General features: G+C 46.1%; 1 protein-coding gene across 7 annotated transcripts in view; it reads right to left on the bottom strand.

Annotated features, from left to right (window-relative positions):
• The window catches only part of hip1 (huntingtin interacting protein 1), a 308,710-nt gene that overhangs the window by 57,801 nt on the left and 237,830 nt on the right, over positions 1–13,079 (bottom strand). For all 7 annotated transcript variants that reach the window (XM_038813806.1, XM_038813808.1, XM_038813807.1 and 4 more), the window contains 3 exons: positions 11,101–11,173; positions 5,166–5,349; positions 4,847–4,935 (listed from right to left, as the gene is read on the bottom strand). In XM_038813806.1, the coding sequence (XP_038669734.1) occupies positions 4,847–4,935; positions 5,166–5,349; positions 11,101–11,173 (346 nt within the window). The remainder of the gene's footprint in view (positions 1–4,846; positions 4,936–5,165; positions 5,350–11,100; positions 11,174–13,079) is intronic.

Below are 13,079 nucleotides of genomic sequence, written 5' to 3'. Positions count from 1 at the left end.
CATATTCAAATGCTGAAGCAATTCATGCTCACCATTCAGTTTTGGCAAACTGAAATTTTCCAACCGAAAGCATTTCTTCTGGAAACACAACAGTCTACAGTCTACAAGGGGCTGGTTTAGCTCACAAGGCTAAATCGCTGGCTTATAAAGCAGATCAAGCAGGCCAGCAGCACGGTTCGATTCCCGTACCAGCCTCCCCGGACAGGCGCCGGAATGTGGCGACTAGGGGCTTTTCACAGTAACTTCATTGAAGCATACTCGTGACAATAAGCGATTTTCATTTTCTTTAAAAAAAAGTACTTCCCTCTGGGTTAATAGAGTACAATCTGTAAGAGTCCTTCCTGTTCATTTTCTTTATCCCCGTGGACCCATAATCAAGAGACTCGATGTCGAAACAGCCTGCTTGTCAGGAAACTGCGTTTCCAGGGTTTGTTCATGGAGAGAAGAGGCCAGACTCTTCAGTACTGAATGGATCTTGGGAACCACGTTTGGTTAACTGGCAACAAGTGGGATGGCCAGATACAGTGTTCTGCCTGAATGGTCAGCGATTGGTTCCTGTCTGATGCTTTGAGAGAATTAGGCAGAAATGATTCGATCTGACAAGTGAAAGGAACGAGCACTCTCTCCCCTATTTGCTGAAGTGAAAGAACTGCTGTATTGTTCTGAAAGCAGTAATTGCCTGGCACATCCTTTGCTGTGAACGTGAAATGATGCTGAGTTGCAGAGAGGGTGGACAGCATTGCCAGAGAAAACCATCTCAAGCCTAGATGGAAGCAAGACCAAAACGAAAGTCTGAACTTCAAAACAACATTGCAATCCCAGTGCAAAGATTCTTATCCTTTTTAAAATATTTTCTTTCCCTTTCCACCAACCTTTCCCTCTTTGTTGTTTGCATGTGTAAAAGCAGTTTAGTGGGCTCAACTAAGGACCACGGATATTTTAAATAAAATCTAATTTCTCCCTTGTTGAGAGTCTGGGTCAAGTGGGGCTGGAATTGTCTGCGCAAATGCCATGACAAATTGGGAAGTTTTTTTGCCATGTAAGAAACACAAATGTAAGTCAATCAGGCAACCCCTGCTTAATCCTTACAGGCCTGTGATGCATGAGCTGCCTTAAAAAAAAGAGATAACAAGTGGATATTATCTATCAATGAGTCTGCTGAGCACTGGTGTTGTACCTGGCATGTACAGAGAGTTGCAGTGCTTTGATTTAGCCGTTGGATTTGACAGTTAAGAGTTCTATCTCTCTCTTTCATGTAATAGGATATTTTTCCACCTGTTAAAATCAAATATCAACATCCCATGCAAACAGATTGAAACAAACACAGTAGTTTAAACCTTTTCTAAAAACATCATGGAGTTGATTTAAAAACGTTGACGTGGGCGGCACGGTGGTGCAGTGGTTAGCACTGCTGCCTCACAGGCACCGAAGGCCCGGGTTCGATCCCAGCTCTGGGTCACTGTCCGCGTGGAGTTTGCACATTCTCCCAGTGTTGGTGTGGGTCTCAGCCCCACAACTCAAACATGTGCAGGATAGATGGATTGGCCACGCTAAAATGCCCCTTAATTGAAAAACAAATTGGGTACTCTAAATTTATTTTTAAAAATAACAAAATAAAATGCTGACATATTGGTACAGGTCATTTGAATGTTTTAACAGGCTCAAAAGAAAACGGACAACAGTTCATTAAGATAAACATAATATAATTCTGTGCAATGTTAGGGCAGCATGGTAGCACAGTGGTTAGCACAGTGGTTAGCATTGTCGCTTCACAGCTCCAGGGTCCCAGGTTCGATTCCCGGCTTAGGTCACTGTCTGTGCGGAGTCTGCACGTTCTCCCAGTGGGTTTCCTCCGGGTGCTCCAGCTTCCTCCCACAGTCCAAAGATGTGCAGGTTAGGTGGATTAGCCAGGATAAATTGACCTTAGTGTCCAAAGGGGTTGGGTGATGTTGCTGGGTTACGGGTATGGGGCGGAAATCTGGGCTTAAATGGGGTGCTCTTTCCAAGGGCCGGTGCAGGCTCGATGGGCCAAATGGACTCCTTCTGCATTGTAAGTTCTATGTTCAATGTCAATGCTTGTGACACCGGAACTGGTTGAAGGAGAGGTGAGCTGGGGCAGAGGGATAGGTGTATACTTTTCTTCCAGCCCAGGAACAATGGCTCCTAAAGTAACTGCAAGAGTTAGAGATCATTTGTTTAAACAAAGAACATCACTGCCAGGATATAACATACAGACAAAAGTTGGTGGAAATAGTTGAAGTGCACGTTAACGAGTAATGGGTCAAAAAAGAGGCAAAGAAAAATAAATAGGAACACTCTGTCAACTCTACGAAAAACAGATGTAATATGAAATACTGCAAACCTTATAATTAAAGTAAACAGGAATTAACTCTGGTTGATGAGTAGATTGCTGCACAAGCCTTAACCAGATGTGGTATGGGGAGGTAGTTTGAGATAGAATAATGACTCAAACGGTAAAAATGGATCCAATTATCAATTAGCAAAAGCACATCTCAGAATGTGTACCTGTTGAGATTGCATTTGACACTATTAGACCAAAACATATCATCAATCCTCAGTTTCTGAGAGAAACAAATAAAGAAATACACTAACGGAGATTCTAACATATAAAGCACTTGTGTCAATCGGGACACACTGTAAGAGACCTATAAAACACGGCAAAACAATGGGTGGTATTCTCCGCTCCCGATAAAAATCGGGATGGCCGTCGTGAAATCGGCCGAGGTTCACGACGGCCTCGGAGCCCGCTCCCCGCACCTAATTCACCCCCACCCGGGGGGCAAGGAGCGGGCCTCCGTCTTTCCCGGTCGCGACCTTGTCGCGCCGGAAATGACGCGCAAAACGGCGCATTTATGTGGTCATCCGCGCATGCGCAGGTTGCCGGTTCCAACCCGCGCATGCGCGGATGACTTCATCGCGCAGACGGCGCGAACCGCGCATGCGCGGTGGCCGTCTTCCTCCTCAGCCTCCCAGCAAGGCGTGGCGACTTGATCTTGCCGGGCGGCGGAGGGGAAAGAGTGCGTCTTTTTTGGACACTGGCCCGACGATCGGTGGGCACCGATCTCGGGCCTGTCCCCTCCCAAGCACAGTCGTGGTGCTCCCGTGCCAATCGGGCCCCTAGATGCCCCAAACGGGCATCTGGCGCCGTTTCACGAATGCAGCGACCAGGTGTGGTTGCTGCTGTGATGAAACGGGCGTGAAGGGCCGGCCGCTCGGCCCATCGGGCTTGGAGAATCACCGTTCGCCATGTAAAACGGCGAGCGGCGATTTTTCCGAGCCGGGGGGGGGGGGGGGGGGGGGGGGGGGAGGAAAGAAAATCGTTGGGGGCGCCAGGGGAGCGTAGAAAATGTCGGGAGGCCCTCCCGCGATTCTCCCACGCCGCGTGGGGAGCGGAGAATTCCGCCCAGTATCTCTCACCCTCCCAAACTCCCATCTCTGCTGCCAAGGCTGGAAACCATGCATCAAAGAAAAAGGACTATGTGGCAGCTTCATTGTCAAAAAGCATGGACAGTTTAACCACCATGTTGACCATTACTGGTAAACAAAGTCTTTGGTACCTGCACGTCACTGGGGTGAGGAATCAGGAGTGTTAACCCAGGCACCATCTCAGGCGCTTCCAGATTTCCTCGGCTCATCAAAACCAGCACTAATTACAGCAGTGGCACAGAGATTTACCAGCCTGCACCATTCACCAAACTAGCTGCTGCCAGTACTCTTGCCTCAGTCAGAAAGTTGTGCATTCAGGTCTCACTCCAGAGGCACAAGCACAGAATCTAGGTGACAGGTCATGCCTTACTTGGAGAACAATACACCGTCCGGATGCTCCGTTTTGGGCTGGATTCTCCGCCAGCGGGATGCTCCGTTTTGCCTGCAGCCCGGGGGTTTCCCAATGGCGTTGAGCTGCCTCACAATGGGAAACCCCACTGACCAGCCGGCGAAACGGAGCATCCCGCCAGTGTGCTGAACCAGAAATCTGGTGCAGCGGAACGGAGAATCCAGCCCTCTATCTTTCGTTTAGCCCTCTATCTTTCGATTGAGACTTTAAAAGATGCCCCACCTAACCTTGCTGGTGGACATAAACAATCCTATGGAAAAGAAGAGCAGGGGAATTCTGGAACGTTTCGACCTCAACCAGCACCTAAAATAGGTGGCCGAGTCATTTATTTCATAACCATTGTGGAACTTGCTGCATCCAAACCAATTGCAATGAGCATCATTGCATCAAAGATCTTCTGCAAGATGGCACCGGAGCGAGGCGACTCTCTGCGAGCTCTCTCCAACAGATCCACTTTTTACTTAACTTACACTCATTCTAATCTTTTAAAATTTAATTCTAAAACTAATATTATTACTAACCTCGCTCTTTTACTCGGTGTTGCCCTATTATATATTTTCTTTTATTCCCTTTTCTTCCCATGTACTTAATGATCTGTTGAGCTGCTCGCAGAAAAATACTTTTCACTGTACCTCGGTACACGTGACAATAAACAAATCCAATCCAATCCAAATACATCACTGGCTGTAAGTGACTTTAGGCCATCTGGTGGTCGTAAACGGTGTTACATGAATGCAAACCTTTCTTTCATTTACTCAATCTGTGGATGGAGCTCAAGATGACCTGCACAAGCTGCCAGAAGTTTTTACACTATTGCCCACACAGACCGATCTAAACCCTGTTGAAGGTTTGCAGCCAGGAACGAATCACGAATGTGACTTGAAAGCAACTGTTTGTGTAATCTTCCCCAATACCAAAGCAACATTCCCACATCACAAACTCGCATTTTTACCCTGTTGCACATGATCATGACATTCAAAAACAACTTGCCTTCCGCAGCAGATCCGCATGGTTCTGAACCAATTCCGTGTACTTCTCCTTCAATTTTGTGTATCTTTGTTCATTGGCTTGAGCTTTCCCTGGGAAATAAGAGAAACAAAATTCTCCCATCTATAACTTGCCATTAAAGTTGGTATTTACAATTAGTTGCGGTACCAGTGGGGTTGAGAACAAAGTAGGTCATCGATTGTTAATTATTAGCCAGAGGCCCCTGCCCGAAAATGTGCTTGTGAGGATATTGTTAGGAGGAAGAATATTGCAGCGATGCCCCCCCCCCCCCCCCCCCCCCTCAAATAAATTTGGAACTTACGTTCAATCTCGGTGAGACTCCTCTGGGCTTTCTCGGTGTCATCTTGTTTCTTTTTAACCTCCTCGAGTTCAGCCTTCAGAAACTCGTTCTCATCCAACGCTTGCTGCTTCAGGTGCTTCTGCTCTGCCAGCTCTGCCTCTAACTCACTGATTTGACCCTTCAGCTGGGAGATCAGGCGCTTGCTCTGAAACAAGCAGAAGAAGCACTTTGTGGGATTTGCAACTCGCCCATTCCTAATGTGGAAAAACTAGCAGGGTAAGGCACCACAGGATGAGAGTAATAGCAGGGAAGAAGTCCATTTTTGACCGGCTACCATCCTGTGAAGGGCCGTGGGATGTTTTCCTTCGTAAAAGATATGTTGTTGAGATAATTCAGTAAATGACCATTAGTTCATGTAAAATGAGGGTTTTTAAAAGCCTGCCGTTAATAAAAGGACAGCAGCTTTGAGGATGGAATGAGTTAAGAGTAGGAGACATAGGAGGGGCTTCAATAAAGGAATAAATCAGGGAGGATAGTGAGGATGTACAACTGGGTGATAAGTTCAGAAAAACATGAGAGAGGGGGGGGTGAGAGAGAAAGAGAGGACACTCATGCACAAAGGCACACAAGTTGAAAGCAAGAGGAATGAATAAGGAATCACTGTCAGAGACACTTTTGTTTTGCATTCATCACCTTCACTTTCCACCTGACATCTAAAACAACTTGATAGTGTTACTTGGGACAGGATCGGTACTGTTCCTGGGAAACTGGAGCATTTACACAGTGAATCATACTCTGTCTCAGTGAAAATGATCATGACTGCTCAACACACTGCTGTCACCAGGATCACATGGTGCATGTTAAGTATTCGCCGTTGGGAAAATCCTCAAGGTAAAGCTAACTCACACTTGTAACACTTAATTTCAAATTGCCGCAACAGTGTCAAAGCTGTAACATCAGTACTTCATATTGTCACATAAAGCTGTTGGCAATAATGGCAGTCAATTGCCTTGTGCATTTGCATGACATTCCTGTTTGTTATTTAGCAGCGACACCAAGTGGTTTATATTGAATGGTCCACAAGTCTGTTAAAATAGTAGACAGAGGAAAGCCATAAAAATAATTGACCATGATTATTTCCAGAATAATTTCTAGCCTTCAGGCTCAAAATGCTTTCTCCAGACATGGACTGTGTTTTTGGACAGTAAGACCCTATAATTGTACGGCTGGAGGCTTTCAACAGCTGAAGTAGACATGGTATAAAAGCTGTACTGAAATCCTAATGACACCATTGTAGTGGGAGGAAGTCAAACTGACTGATTGCAGCGGCTTCCAGGAACCAACAGAGCTCATTCAGGTTTTAAAACTACTGTACCTCAAACAGTTCCAAGTCAGCTCTTCATTCACACAAAACTTTCTATAATTTAGCTGAAATTAGCGCTGAATTGACAGCAGGTGGAGGAAAATGGAGGGGTCAGACTAGGACACATTCCAGACGTCAATGTATCGAGTTTGTCAGGCAAATGAGTTCCTCTCCGCGATTCATTTCCACATATTGGATATCCGTGCTGGTCTTGTAAATGGAGTGATTCCTTCTTGTAAGCTATTTGTCTGTCTTAAATTGGTAACACAGCTGTCTGGATAAAGAGTAACTTCCATTTAAGTTACAATTTATCAGATCGCACACAACGTCCCAAAATGGTTCCCAAAGATTGAATTCCAATTAAATCATGTTTTTTCCACAGGCATATGCAATAATCAACTTGCCCAAAGCAAGATCCCACAGGCTGCAATGAGATGGAAGGCATGGCCTGCTAGTGGAGATCAGCAATAAAGTCAACAGAATACCAAACAATGTAGCCAAAATAAAGAGAATACAAGCTGGAAGAAACAGGGTCCAAATGGAACAGTCTCTGGTCAAGCTGCACTTGTGAGTAATGTCCAGTCCAGGCTGCAGTTTTCCATGCCCAGAAAGGCAAGTGCAAGTTATGTGGAGAGACTAAAGAAGGTAGGTTGTTCAAGTCAGCAAAAATGGTTAAGGGAAGAACTACTGAAAATTTTCAAAAATTATCGGTTGGTTTTGATACAGTAAATAAGGAAAAATTGTTTCCAATGGCAAAGATTTTACATATTTAAGGTAACTGGCAAAAGGGGAGCTGAGATCTCCTCCCCCCCCCCCCCCCCCCAATAATTGGTATTGCAATCTTGAATGCTTTGCCTGAAAGGAGAATCACTTTGATAAAAATTTCAGAAGGGAATTGGGTGAATGCTTAAAAGGGTAAAGCTTCTCAGCGCTCTGGGGAAAGGCACGATTGGGGGTTGGTTAGCTCAGTTGGTTGGCAGCTGGTTTGTGATGCGGAGCGACGGGTTCAATTCCCATACCAGCTGAGGTTATCCAGCCTTCTCAGCCTTGCCCCTCGCCTGAGGTGTGCTAACCCTCCGGTTGAATCACCACCAGTCAGCTCTCTCTCAAAAGGAGAGAACTGCCTGTGGTCTGCGGGGACTGTGGCAACTTTCACTTACACGACACTTTCAATACACTTTCAAAGAGCTAGCACAGACACAGTGGGTCGAATGGCCTCTTGCTGTGGTGTAAGATTCTAAGATAATAGTAGACGGTGACTTCATTTGCGAAAGGCTGAATTTGGCAGCTTTTATTTCTCTCAGTTTTGTTACCTGCGTTAAGTAAATGTAAATGTCACCACAGTCCGAGGACCATCCGCTGTTCTCCTCTTTCAGAGCTGACTGATGGTGATTTAATCAGAGGGTCACCACACCTCAGGCAAATGGCACGGTTGGGAAGGCGGGGCCTTCATAAATAACCTCAGCCGGTACGAGAATTGAACCTGCGCTGTTGGCCTCGTGCTGCATCATGAACCAGCCGTCAACTTGCCCACGAAACATTGCTGGCAGATTATCATGTGTTTTGGTCGTCAGTCAAGTATAAGCAGTCGGCTGCACAGTGGAATGGTATTCCATTCATCGCTGCTTGCCATGGTCAGTGACTTGAACTAATCAAAATCAACAGCCTAAACCCATAATGGGTCGGGTGTTATGTTGCCACAATCATTTACTGTGATCAGCACACTTTGCTGGCAGAGATCATTATAAACGGCAGTTTTTGAACGGCAAGTGCCTCAGTTGGAACATCAATCTGCACCATCCAGCATATTAACTGCAAACGCCGTTACTTATTCGCTGTAAAGAACTCCAAAGTTCAGTCAATAACTAGTGCTTCAACCTCACTGGCACTTTGAACTGCTGAGTCCTGTCACATGAAGCTTGTTGATTTTGGGTTGAGAGCAAAAAACTGGACTTTCTTTAAATAGCAACAATATTCTGAGCAGCCAGTTAGTGGCAAGAGGCCGAGTAGCCACTTCATTATCAAGAACCTGCACCTATTCTAGCACCTATATCATCGAGAACCTGCACCTATTCTAGCACCTACACCATCAAGAACCTGCACCTAATCTAGCACCTATATTATCAAGAACCTGCACCTATTCTAGCACCTACATCACCAAGAATCTGCACCTATTCTAGAACCTGCACCTATTCTAGTACCTGTATTATCAAGCACCTGCGCCTATTCCAGAACCTACATCAAGAATCTGCGCCTATTCTAGCACCTACAACACAGAAAAACATCCCAAAGTACTTCACAGAAGTGCAGACAGATAGAAAAATGAATGTCAAGCCAAAAGGAGATACATTAGGATTGTGGTTAAATGTTTGGTCAAAGAATAGGGTTTTAACAAGGATCCAAAGGAGCTGAGGGAGAATTGTGAAGAGTTTTGAGGAAATTTCAGTGGGAATTTGATTGAAGGACAGCCATGAACAATGGGGGAAACCGGAGGTGAATGGTAATCCTTGCAGTGGGAGGGGAAGAGGGTTATAGGGCTGGAGATGGGGCAACACAGTGAAGGGATTTAAAAACAAGGAAAAGGATTTCAAAATGGAGGACTCAATAGGTCAGTGAGCACCAGAGTGCTTGATAAGTGGGACATGATATTAGATGGATTCCAGGCAGCAGAGTTATAAAGATAAAAGGAGTTTGCACAGTAAAAAGGAGGGAAGGCAGCCAGAAGAGCTTTGGAATAGTCCAGTCTGGAAGTGACAAATGTTTGGACGAGAGTTTTAGCAGCAATGAGTCAAGGACAGAGCAGAGTGAAGTTGTCAGTGGAAGTAAACGGTATTTCTGGAGACCGCAAAGTTGCTAATAGTCTGACTGAGTGCAATGACTTCGCCTGGAATTCTAAAAAAACTTTTAAAGTTTAAGTGGAAGAAATAGTGATGGGTGTTAGAAAAGCAGTTTCCCAATACAGTTACTGGATCGGATTGAGAGGTAGAGCTACGTGCTGCCAGTCCATCTGATGTGGTCAGAAGGAGAAGCATGTGGGTGAGGAAGAGGAGGGAAGATAATCGGGCTGTGGAATCCAGAGGTAAAGGTGCATAAGTGGGAAAAGAAACTAATTACAATTGGACAGGCTCACTGCAATGGACACTAGAGGTGGCATTGGAAAAATATAGTACAGTTGATCATATCCATGGCTCCAAGAGGGGTCAAGAAGAAAAATAAATGGAAAATACACCATGGATGCAGAGTGTGATCTAACGCAAAAGTCATTTGTGGTAGCTTTTGCTGGGAGTTTCCCCCCGGCTCTGTCTACGAACCGCTATGTAACCACACTTGTCACTTTTTTGGGCCCTGGGGAGTTTCTGCCCGGTCAAGCCCACACTTACAATTAGTTTCACCAATGGAGAGCTGAACTCACTGGCCAGACCAGCTCCATAGAGGTCGGGCCACCAGTTCAAAAGGGTGCCCCAATCTCCAAGTGGGCTTGGAGACCCCCACACCCCTCACCCATGGGCAGTGTCACCCCCCACATAAAAGGGCATTACCCCCCACATACACGGGCATGACTCCCCACCCCCAAGTGATGACACCCCACTATGGGGTCACTGGGGGGCCCCTCTTTTCAGGTCTTCCCACTCCCTTTTTGGGCAACCCCCCCTCCCCTTTTTTGTGACTCCCATCCTTCACCCACCCCCCCCGCGACCCCCCCCCCCCCCAACCATCTGGAGGCCCTTTCACACCACGTCTGCACGCCTCTGCCCCTCAATGCCTACCTCCACCCTCCTTTCATGGGCATAGCCCCCCTCAAACCCTAATTGTTAGCAGTACCACCCTGGCAATGCTCCCGTCAGCTTTGCAGTGACACCCAGACACCTTTGTAGTGCCAGGATGTCAGCGTAGTGCAAAGATGCCCATGTTCTCAAGGGGGAGAGTCAGGGGGCCACTCTGCTCCTGACCATCCAGGGACATCCGATAGCGGGTGCCTTCCTGCCTGGTCCATGTTTGTGTGCACCAGTACTGAACAGTGCTGTGCTGGGGCATCTGTTGGGAGTCTGGTGCCCGATAGATTTCAGATCAGTGCGCCGAGGCGAGAGGCGCTTGGTCCTGCCATTGTGGGTGGGATCGTGATCGTAACACCTTGTGAGATTTGGGTAGATCTCGCAAGGCATAATGGCTGTTGGGAAGCCCACGGAGGGGATCACCTGGCATCTACTGACAGCATTGCATTCCTGTTTGTGTAGCACTGCCGGCAGATCACACTCAAATCTCACATATGATACTTAATTGGGTTTTCAGTAACTTGCGCCATTGTTAATAGAATAGAATAGAACAGTACAGCACAGAACAGGCCCTTCGGCCCTCGATGTTGTGCCGAGCAATGATCACCCTACTCAAACTCACGTATCCACCCTATAACCCAACAACTCCCCCATAACCTTACTTTTTTTAGGACACTACGGGCAATTTAGCATGGCCAATCCACCTAACTCGCACATCTTTGGACTGTGGGAGGAAACCGGTAGCAACAAATGTAAAATGAGCCAGTTCTCTTGATTCTAGGGTACAGATCCATGAGTGAATGGTAAATAGGCAGCCTACCTCTAGTTTAATACTCGCCATTTCTTCCTTCAGTGATGCAATCTCCCTGTAGAGTTGTTCAATCAATTGATCCCTGGGAACAAACAAATCCAAGCTTTAAGTATATAACCATGGCTGGAATCCACTGTGGAATAGATACTAATTAGGAAGCCAGTTGATGAATTAAAAGGGAGGGTAATCAGCATCCCTGAAGTCTACTTCAGGGCAACTGGTTTGTCACATCAGATGTAGAGATTTCTCAAATTAACTTTTAAGTAGACCTTTCATCTCTGTCCCCTCTGACAGCGGACATGCAGTGTGACGGACAACTGGCACCAATTATCCATTGTGTCCTCGCCATTTTTCATGTGTCAACTTGGACAGTAATGTTAAAGGCCGCTTAACTGAACTGTACTTGTCAATCTCAACTTCCAGTAGCAGCCACTGTAATTGTACAGCAGTCTGGTTGGACTATCTACCAAGGGCAACAAGATCATTGGCAGTATCTACCTCAGGTGGAATTATTTAGCTCACTGTTTGACTCACTGGGCTAAATCGCTGGCTTTGAAAGCAGACCAAGGCAAGCCAGCAGCACGGTTCGATTGCCGTAACAGCCTCCCCGAACAGACGCCGGAATGTGGCAACTAGGAGCTTTTCACAGTAACTTAATTCGAAGCCTACTCATGACAATAAGCGATTTTCATTTCATTTCATTTAACTTGGTATAGATTGGTGATTGAACCGGGACATTCCTGGTCTGTCTAAGTGCAGAGCGCTCAAGCAGGTGTTGATACTGTAAACCAGATTTCAATTAATTTCAATGTTTCTGTTGAGATAAAGTCAAATAAACCTGCAGCTTGCTACACTGAGATTTCACTTGCTGAAAACGTGACGGTTGCAGGTCTTTGATTTTAAAGAGGTGATGCACTATTCTGATATTTAGTTTGTGCTGTGCGTATGGGACTTTATTCCACTGCCCAGTGGCAGATTCAGCAACAAAATACAATCTTGAAAAAGCCATTAATCCAGGTGTTCTGTGCATGAAATCTGCAGCGTCAGGAGGCAAGACATATTTTGTTACATGACAAAAGAAAAATAGTGCGGAAGCTGGAAATCTGAAATAAAGCAGAGGTTACAAACTCACAAGACTTAGTTTGGATTTGTTTATTGTCACGTGTACCGAGGGACAGTGAAAAGTATTGTTCTGTACACAGTTCAGACAGATCTTTCCATACGTGAAAAGAAAATGCATAGGGCAAACATAAAATATACAATGTAAATACACAGACACAAGCACCGGGTGAAGCATACAGGAGTGAAATACCACTCGGTACAGAAGATGTGTGAAGAGATCAGATCAGTTCATAAGAGGGTCGTTTAGGAATCTGGTAACAGCAGGGAGAATGCTGTTTTTGAGTCTGTTTGTGCGTGTTCTCAGACTTCTGTATCTCCTGCCCGATTGAAGAAGTTGGAAGAGTGAGTAAGCTGGGTGGGAGGGGTCTTCGATTATGCTGCCTGCTTTCCAATGGCAGCAGGAGGTGTAGACAGAGTCAATGGATGGGAGGCAGGGTCATGTGATGGGCTGGGCTGTGTTCACAACTCTCTGTAGTTTCTTACGGTCTTGGGCCGATCAGTTGCCACACCAGGCTGTAGCCAGATAGGATGCTTTCTATGGTGCATCTGTAAAAGTTGGTAAGCGTCAATGCGGACATGCCGAATTGCCTTAATTTCCTGAGGAAGTACATGCGCTGTTGTGCTTTCTTGGTCGTAGCGTCGACGTGAGTGGACCAGGACAGATTTTTGGTGATGTGCACACCGAGAAATTTGAAGCTGTCAACCATCTCCACCTCGGCCCCATTGATGCAGACTGGGGTGTGTACGATACTTTGCTTCCTGAAGTCAACGAACAGCTCTTTCGTTTTGCTGGCATTGAGGGAGAGATTATTGTCATTGGACCACGCCACTAGATTCTCTATCTCCCACCTGTATTCTGATTCATC

Source organism: Scyliorhinus canicula, chromosome 12 (assembly GCF_902713615.1).
Source record: "Scyliorhinus canicula chromosome 12, sScyCan1.1, whole genome shotgun sequence".
Lineage (NCBI taxonomy): Eukaryota > Metazoa > Chordata > Chondrichthyes > Carcharhiniformes > Scyliorhinidae > Scyliorhinus > Scyliorhinus canicula.
The sequence above is the reverse complement of the archived record's forward strand: the minus strand, read 5'-3'. Positions and strand labels throughout refer to the sequence as shown.